General features: G+C 35.3%; 1 protein-coding gene across 2 annotated transcripts in view; it reads right to left on the bottom strand.

The window, feature by feature from the left end:
• Positions 1-9,037, bottom strand: part of LOC115221483 (ubiquinone biosynthesis protein COQ9, mitochondrial) — a 49,468-nt gene extending 40,431 nt beyond the window's left edge. Inside the window, exon 1 of one of the 2 annotated variants that reach the window (XM_029791678.2) lies at positions 8,643-8,962. In XM_029791678.2, the coding sequence (XP_029647538.1) occupies positions 8,643-8,700 (58 nt within the window). In that variant the 5' untranslated portion in view covers positions 8,701-8,962. Of the gene's footprint in view, positions 1-8,642 lie in introns of both variants that reach the window. The other variant, XM_029791677.2, reaches the window with a different exon arrangement.
• Between the last annotated feature and the right edge of the window lie 292 nt (positions 9,038-9,329).

The following is a 9,329-nucleotide window of genomic DNA, read 5'->3' on the forward strand; positions in this document are numbered from 1 at the left end:
GTGATCACAAAGCGCAAAGTTCACAACTTGCAAAGTAAACACAGCGATGTCACTTGGCATACTGCCTCATGAAAGTCACTACTAGCTCTCACTGTGCACACAACCGTATGCTGCCATCTGTTAGCATGCTACAGAACTAGTCTGAGAACTTTTGATACTACTTTGTATATATACTCTATATAATAAGCTGCTGGCACTCTGCTGGTTATGACAAGGGCTCCAGTTGTTTTGATCAACAGAACAGCCTGCTCATGAAATTAACATGCAGTTGGCTGAGCACTTCACAGACACATGTACCCATAACGTAGTTCTTAGGGAGATTCAGTGACAGAGTCTGTGGCAAGGCTGGCCTTTTGAATTACAGGTACAATTCATTCTGGCCAGCTGAGTGGACTGGGGCAACATGAAATAAAGTTTCTTGCTCAAGGACACAATGCACCCCTGGGAATTGAATTCATGACGGTCGTGAGCCGAATACCCTAACCACTAAGCAACATGCCTATATATAATACTATGAAGATATATATATATCTATATATACTAGATAGGCACAGGAGTGGCTGTGTAGTATGTAGCTTGCTTACCAACCACATGGTTGCGTGGGAAGTGTCTTCTACTATAGCCTCGGGCTGACCAAAGCCTTGTGAGTGGATTTGGTAGACGGAAATGAAAGAAGCCCATCATATATATGTATATATATATATATGTATGTATGTGTGTGTGTGTATATGTTTGTGTGTCTGTGTTTGTCCCCCCCCCCCAATATCGCTTGACAACCAATGGTGGTGTGTTTACATCCTCGTAACTTAGTGGTTTGGCAAAAGAGACTTATAGAATAAGTATTAGGCTTCCAAAGAATAAGTCCTGGGGTCGATTTGCTCGACTAAAGGCGGTGCTCCAGCATGGCCACAGTCAAATGACTGAAACAAGTAAAAGAGAGTGTCAAAGGTAGAGTATTTCTACAACTGATCACCAGCACTTGAGAGTGATAAAGTGATAGATCATCATCATCATTTTAACATCTGCTTCTCCACATTTGTATGGGTTGGATGGAGTCTACTGAGGAAGATTTTCTATAGCCAGATGCTCTTCCTGTCATCAATCCTCAGGTATTTTCAAGCAAGGTAAAATTTCCTCATGGTGAGACAGGTTTATGCAGAAAGTTGGAAATGAGTGACATGGTCTATATGACAATGACACTAATAAGTCTTGCATAATGTCAAGATGTTATGCAAGAAACAAATATATACATATATATATATATATCTGTAAATGTAATATGTGACAATTATTTGGTAGCCATGATAAAACTCCGAGTTTCGGATGCTGAGGTGGAAACCCATGCTGCCATCTCTTCATGGCAGTGTGGATTTCCACCTCAGCATCCGAAACTCAGAATTTTATCATGGCTACCGAATAATTGTCACATATTACATTTACAGATAAATTCCTCTGTTTACATAATCGAGGTCTCTTTCATTCTTTTGTTGTCTTACCACTTTTATCAATATATATATGTGTGTGTGTATGTGAATTTTAGGTTAGAGAATATATGTCTGATATTACTTGTAAAGGCAAATTCACTGTAGTTACTATGGAGAAAAAATTTTATGGTAAAAAGGTATTCACACACACATAATGGGCTTCTTTCAGTTTTCCACCTACCAAATCCATTTACAAGTCTTTGGTTGGCCAGGAGCTATAGTAAAAGACACTTGCCCAAGGTTCCACACAGGGAGACTGGACCAATAAATTTTTTTGACACTTAATGGTATTATATATCACAAAGTGTGAAAAGGAACAAAAGTGATTGTATGATACAATTGTTTTAAATTGATATGACTTCTTCCATGACATGTGTCATTTGCAACACACAGTACCAGATTGAATAAAACCCCAAGATTTTAAAAACTATTTTCTGTTTTATTCATTAAACTATTCGCATTTAAACAGGACATATCCTGCTCAAATATTCTACCTGTTTTATACTAAACTGGGCCAGATTCTGCTTCTCACACCTACTCTACAATGTTGTTCTGAAAATAAGCAATCATATCATCAAAATCTTGAAGCTATGAAATAATGCAGAATAATGTGAATGCTGAAGTGTTAATGTCTAAGTCTGTGATGCTTGGGAATCCAGCAGGAGAGTTGAATGATGACTGCTTCTGATAGGAATCTACAGAGGAAGTGCTTGAGGATTCTACCCCTATGACCCTCCCAGGAATATAGGGGCTGTGAAAATGGATTGGAGAGGTGGTGAACAAGTGACCAAGACATCTGGTGATATGCTATGCTGAGAAGACCTGTGAAGCCAAGTGAAATCGTAGTTGTGACCAATGCCAGTGTCACCTAAGAAGCACCCTTTGGACATTGGGCTTCATGGAGGCAATGATAAGTGACAGACCTTTGGTGATATGCTGTGCTTGAGAAGATCTGTCAAGCCGAGTGAAATCATAGTTGTGACTGATGCTGGTGTCATGTAACTGACAACCGTGCCAGTGGCATGTAAAAAGCACCCACTACACTCTTGGAGTGGTTGGCGTTAGGAAGGTCATCCAGCCATAGAAACCATGCTAAATCAGATTGGAATTGATGTAGCCCTCCAGCTTACCAGTTTCAAACTGTCTAAGCCATGCCAACATGGAAAGCAGGCACTAAATGATGATGATGAAATGTTGCACTATAGTAAAACTTCCCCTTGGTTTTCAAGGGGGTAAGTAACTGAGAAATTTCTTCCCTTGAATAGAACATTAGTCCACTGTAAATTTTTACCAAAGAAATACTTGATCTCAGCACTACAAACCAATGAAATCTAAAACATCTGAAAACAGAGTACGATTGGCTGGGACCATGAACAGCATCTATGTATGGTACTGATTAGATAAATTCAGCCTTTTAGGAGGTAAGGGTCATTGCCAATGGCTCAGTTTGCTGGAGTTTAATTCTACATTCTACACTACCGCTCCTACATTAACATTTACTTCATTACGTAATTAACAAAATTTGTCCTTAAATTGGCAATATTAGCAGAATTATATATTACAATATGAATAATGGATCCAACATGATTTTTTCCAATTCACATCTAATTAAAAAACATTTACTCACTTGAACATTTAATAAGCTGAGGATTAAAAGACAGAAATTTCAACACATAACTAGCTAATACAATTTTACTGTGATGAAACTGCACTACATAGACGCATATAACATGAAATATGAGTCCATGAAGGAAGCTTCACTTATTTAGAACCAATTTTTCCATTAAATAAATCACTGCCACATCGACCCATCAAAACAGACACCTCATGTGATAATATAAAATAGTGTAAGTTAAATGTTTTTAATTCCTGAAAGGATGTTTGCAAGAATCTGCACTTAGATTCTGATATCAAGGTGTTAGCTAACAGGACAAGATAAATCTCTGGTTACAGTGGTAGTAAATTGCAAGGGACATTTTCAAATGAACATTGCTTTTGCTGTAAGCTAAGTAAACTAAGATACACAGAGAATTAATTATACTACCCAAATACACTATGAAAGGATCAGAACAATAATTTTAATTACAAATAGCTGGATGCTCAGCAGTAGAATGTACATCTACAACAGTGGTTCTCAACTGGGGTTCATATAAGATTTTTGGAGGGCCAAACAAAATAGTAAATTAGGGATACTCAATAGTTTTTTGAGGGCTCCTGAAAAAATTTTGCTTTGCATGTATGTTTTGGTATATATTGCTAAAAACAGCTAAGTTTCTTTCTTTCACATTTTACATAGTTTAACCTACACAAGTTAAAGTGTGAAAAAAATACGAATTTTGAAAGAAGTATCTATAAAACTGGTTTTAAACATTGAATGGCTACAGGGGGGGGGGGGGTTCCACCAGAACAAAACAATAACCAAAGCGATCCATAGATAAAAAATTGTTGAGAAACCCCTGATCTAGAATGTGTAAGTAGCTACCCAGACAGAATCAGAAGGGTGTTAGACAAAAAATGCTTTGTGGCATTCAGTTACATCATTTTACACGCCGCCAAGTCCAATGTGTTGCTTTTCCTCATGGGGAAGGGGGGGGGGTGGTGATAAATTAAGTTTAGTAGCAAACAAATATTGGGATGTTTTAATTGGCTATGCTCTCACTCAAAATGTGTGGCCTTGTCTATGACAGAAATCAGTATTTGAACACACTTCAGATATGCCTTCAATACAACAAATAATTATATCTTAATATATAAAATTGAAGTTGTGTGTGTGAGACTCTGTCTCCTCCGATTTAGATTCCTAACTACTCCCACATTTTGCGGTGCAGTTTAACCAAAAGCGGGTATCTTATAGTCGTGATTCATATCGAGCCCTTCTGGGTATTAGCGCGTGTCTACGATGAGTCTACGATTTAAAAAAAATTTACCATCATTTTTCCACATTTTTAATGCATTTTTGCTCGGTTTATATAAGGGAAGTAACTCTCTAAAAATGCTTATAGTTATTTCCCTTACAAACCCGAGCAACGCCAGGCGATACTGCTAGTCTGATGTAAACTTGTGCAGCATTGCCAACACATACAGTCCAAATACTTCATCAACAAACAAGTAATTATATTTTAACTAGTATTACCTGTTGTATGATGAGTAATGCTAGCAATATGTTTTTGTTACTGTAGTAATATCAAGTAAAGTTACACAATATGTTTGTATATATATATATATAAAATCAATAACATTAATACTGTTTAACTATCAATTATAAATGCAACATTAATTCTATATAAGGTAGTATGAAATCTTTTAGGGTGACCAAGCAATCAACAATGAACATTATCAGTACTGTTGATGATTGCGTGTGTGTGTGTGTGCAAGTGCTACTGTTTTGTTTCGGAGCAAGAAGTAACTTTTTGGGGGGTTCTATGCTTGATGCCTTCATCTTACTTACGTTTTCAATATCATTCTCTTAACTTATAAATTTGTGGCTTTCATGTTTTCACTCAAAAATAATTGAAGCAGGACAGTTCCAAAAAGGATATTCCATTATAATTAATTCTGAGATCTAATACTAGTATTAACTTTGCTTTTTATTCTTTCAAGATCAATCAAAAGTTTCCTTTCCAAAATTCTACTCATGCCTAGTCAAAAGAAAAGTTACCAAACAATATTTATTCTCTATATCTCTTGAGTATCCATTTAATCTCATGAACTACTATATGCTTTTCATGACTCTTTTACTTGCTTCAGTCATTTGACTGTGGCCATGCTGGAGCACCACCTTTAGTCGAGCAAATCAACCCCAGGACTTATTCTTTGTAAGCCTAGTACTTATTCTATCGGTGTTGTCTGCCGAACTGCTAAGTTACGGGGACGCAAACACACCAGCATTGGTTGTCAAGCGATGTTGGCAGGTACAAACAGACACAAAAACATATACACACACACATACATATATATGACAGGCTTCTTTCAGTTTCCGTCTACCAAATCCACTCACAAGGCTTTAGTTGGCCCGAGACTATGGTAGAAGACACTTGCCCAAGGTGCCATGCAGTGGGACTGAACCTGGAACCATGTGGTTCATAAGCAAGCTACTTACCACACAGCCACTCCTACATAATACAATTTTAATTTCTCCTAAACACATTTACTTTCTAGACAGTAATTAAAGAGGCTAGCTATTTGACAAAGCTTCATTCATCAATACTTCACAACCATAAGTCCATACTAAGTTTGGATTTCCTTCTTTTCTTTCCTCATTGCTATTAAAATGGTCACTACTGACGTTAAATCAGCATGCCAACAGTATGCCACTCTGACCTAAACCCACTTGGGAAAATAAAGTTTAAAAAAGCAAGAAAAAAGAGGAATGGTTGGGGTTCAAATTCAACTGATTTTTCTGCCAACTCAATTTTTTTATCCTGTTTTCTATGAGTGAAGTGAAAAGAGGCTTTTCTAGGTAACAAGTCTGATTCACTAATGCAAACTTTTTTGATATGCTAGTCTCTTGCATTTCGTCCATTGAACTCTCAAAATACATTAACTAATCCATTTTTTTCTCCCCTATAAATGTATCCATCAAAACTGCCAACATGAATTTCAAAATAAACGAAACTGGTAGCACATTTTATTTCGAGAGAGGACTGAAAATGTCCTTTATAATTTCATTTTCTCTCCACGGAGTATCCATGATTAGCAGATCCTGAATGAGCTTTATTCCTTCTCCAAAACCAAGAGAAATCAAAATCTGATTATAAAGGCCTTGGTCTTGAAATAACAGTAAACCCGTTCCTTTGCTATAAATCTAGCCCTCCCCTATTGACAATAGACACAATTAAGTAATCTCACTCACTACGCGATCCTTCAATATAACAGTCCACTTTCACTTTGTCAAACTACATCTAATAGAGGGATGGGGCAAAATTAGTAACCGGTGTAAAATGAGTGATTTCTGATTTCTCATTATTTTCTCTCTACCCGTTTGAAATCATTACATTGCAAGTACTGTACCATCATTTTGAATTGCTACATTATATTTACGAGAAAAAAATTGGTCTGCATAGTTGTTGAATTTGCGAGTCCGAAACAGAGTCAGGTGACAAGTACATTTTTTTTTTTCAAGAAATTTTCCCTTGACTTTGACCCGACTGTAATTGAGGTTGCTAATAAAATAACTGGATAATTTTTGGTGTTTTTATGAATCAATTTTCCCTTCTGTTGGATTCCAAGTCAATTTCTTCCTATACTAATTTGATAATTTTCAAATTTCAAAAATAAACTTCCTCTCTTTAACAGAATGGTAAGTAAAATATATCATGTAGAGAGACACTCCAGCAGGTCGTGAAGAAGCTACATAGAATATTTTATGTCGAGCTTTTTTTTTTTCAACCGAGTTTCGTTAATTTCGGATCATGTGCCATTTTCCCATGATCCTCTTTCATTTGATTTAAATATTTTTAAATCTTTTATTTTTGTATTTCTTATGTCTGAGGATGGATATTGATGTGTATGAGTTGTTTTCAAAAGTAATTCTGGAGAATTGAAGTGGCAAATTTACCTCATCTTTGCTTACTCATTTTGCCCCAGTCAAATTTGCCTTTTATATGCTCAAAGAGAAAGGCGATAATTTTCTGAAATAGTGTTCAAATTATGTTACGTTTCTAATGCATTTAGGGAAGGTCATTTGCTTAGATGTTATAGTTTTTACAAGGTAGTGAAAAATATATTTTGTCTCAAAGTAAAAAATGCAGTAAAAATTCCTTATTCTGACCTCCACTATAATCTTGAATGGTCGCCAAAGATTTTTTCTTAAACGTTGTACTGTGGTCAGCACCCCTTTTCATAGGCTTGAATCCCCCCCCCCTTTGTTGTGTTGCTATATAGACATTCCTACAAATGTGTGCATCTCCCCCCCACCACGACTTTGGTGCCTCATAACTTCCAAAAAAAAAAACGGATATTTTTTTTTAAATGAAATTCTCTACAAATAATGTAGATTCCAATTATATCGGAATATGTGGTGGGATTGAGTTTCGGAAAATTCACCTGCGTCGGTTTTGTTTACCCATAGCTTTCAGAAAAATGAGTGATTTTTTTTTTATTGAAATTTTCTATAAATACCTTTCAGAGCGTGTAGATTAAAAAAACTTGGTGGGGTCACACACATACATACTGACACACATCGCATTTGAAATTTGGAAAAAATAAAAATTGTCATGTGTATCAGTATGTGCTCAGTATTTTTCTTTTCACATCAAATTCCGACATAATTGTAATTTATACACTCTGAAAGGTATTTGTAGAAAATTTCATTAAAAATATAATCATTTTTCTGAAAGTTATGAGGAAACAAAGAGATAAAAACAGAACCACACAAAATCCAAAACCTCTAAATGTAATTTTTTCGCCAATGATAAACGAAATAGTACTAGCTGAAGCGCCGCCAAAATGAAAGTTATTTGATATATTTATATAAGGATTGCCTTCGAATGTATAAAATTAACGCGAAACATACCAAAATAATTCGTAGATACTAGATTTATCTAAAAAAAAAAAAAAAAAAAAAATAGCCGGCATTCTGTCAACAACATATTTTAGGACGGCGAACTTTCAGAAATAGTTACACTATCTTAAGGAGAGAAAAAAGGGAAAGGAATTAATTGAGTGGCTGTTTCCTTCCGTGAAATACTTTTTTCTTGTCCAAAAAATTAGATTTATTTATTTTTTTTACATTTTTGTCCCTAATTTCCATCACTTTTCCTATCTCGTGGGACAGGTGCAATAGTAAAAAAATTTACCGATTATATAACTTCGTAATGATATGGCTTGATTATTTTCTTTGCAACTACGCCAATTATAAAAATAAAATGGAAATAAAACATATCAACGAGTTGAATTATATATATATATATATATATATATGTATATCTATACAAGTAGGAATATATAAGCTGTGTGTTCATGAGTGAATTTATATTTTGTATGCAATATCACGAGATGAAAGGCACATTATAATGTCTATAAGGATGCACGGACCTTGAAGGTCTACTTTAATATTTTATGTTTTGAATCGAGGTTAAACAGTAAACATTATTGAATTTACTTTTATACACATAATTCAAACAAAAATTCACTATAAATAAAAGATGTTCAACTTACCTAAAGTAACTCTCAAACAAAATCCAGTTCGGAGAAAACGTGCTAACATCACTGCCATTGTAACACTGACAACTACGAAACTACGGACAGATTTTTTTTATTTCGAATCAGTTAAAACGCGACTACGTATTTTGTTATTCTTACTCCTCAGTTGTGCGTGATGTGTCTGTATATTATCTTCATCATCAGTTAACGTCCATTCTCCATGCTGGTCTGGGTTGGATGGAGTTAGCAAGCCAGAGGACAGCTACAAGCTCTACTGTCAGTGTTGGCACAATATCTACAGTTGGATGCCCTTCCGGATCTTTTCCTTTTGAACGGCACTTTGTAACATAATTTCTAGGTGGGGGAAGGATATCTTTTTTCTTCACAAATGTAAATAAACCCAATCTGTTTCTTAAAGGAGGGACATATTCATTATGCACAGAAAGTTATTTACCTAAATGGACGTAAGCGATTGGTTAAAATTGCAAATTAAAGACGAAATATGTTACAACATATAGAATTTTCTCAATAAAGCCAAGAAAAAAAAAAACGAGGTTTTATTAACACATTCTACCAGTATACGAACTTTAAAAGTATTTAGTTAACTCGAAATTGTGTTGACAAGTGCCGTTCAAAAGGAAAAGATCTGCCCTTCCTAATGTCAACTACTTTACAGAGTGAACTGGGTACTTTTTATGTGAT

Source organism: Octopus sinensis, linkage group LG18 (genome assembly GCF_006345805.1).
Source record: "Octopus sinensis linkage group LG18, ASM634580v1, whole genome shotgun sequence".
NCBI classification, from domain to species: Eukaryota; Metazoa; Mollusca; class Cephalopoda; order Octopoda; family Octopodidae; genus Octopus; species Octopus sinensis.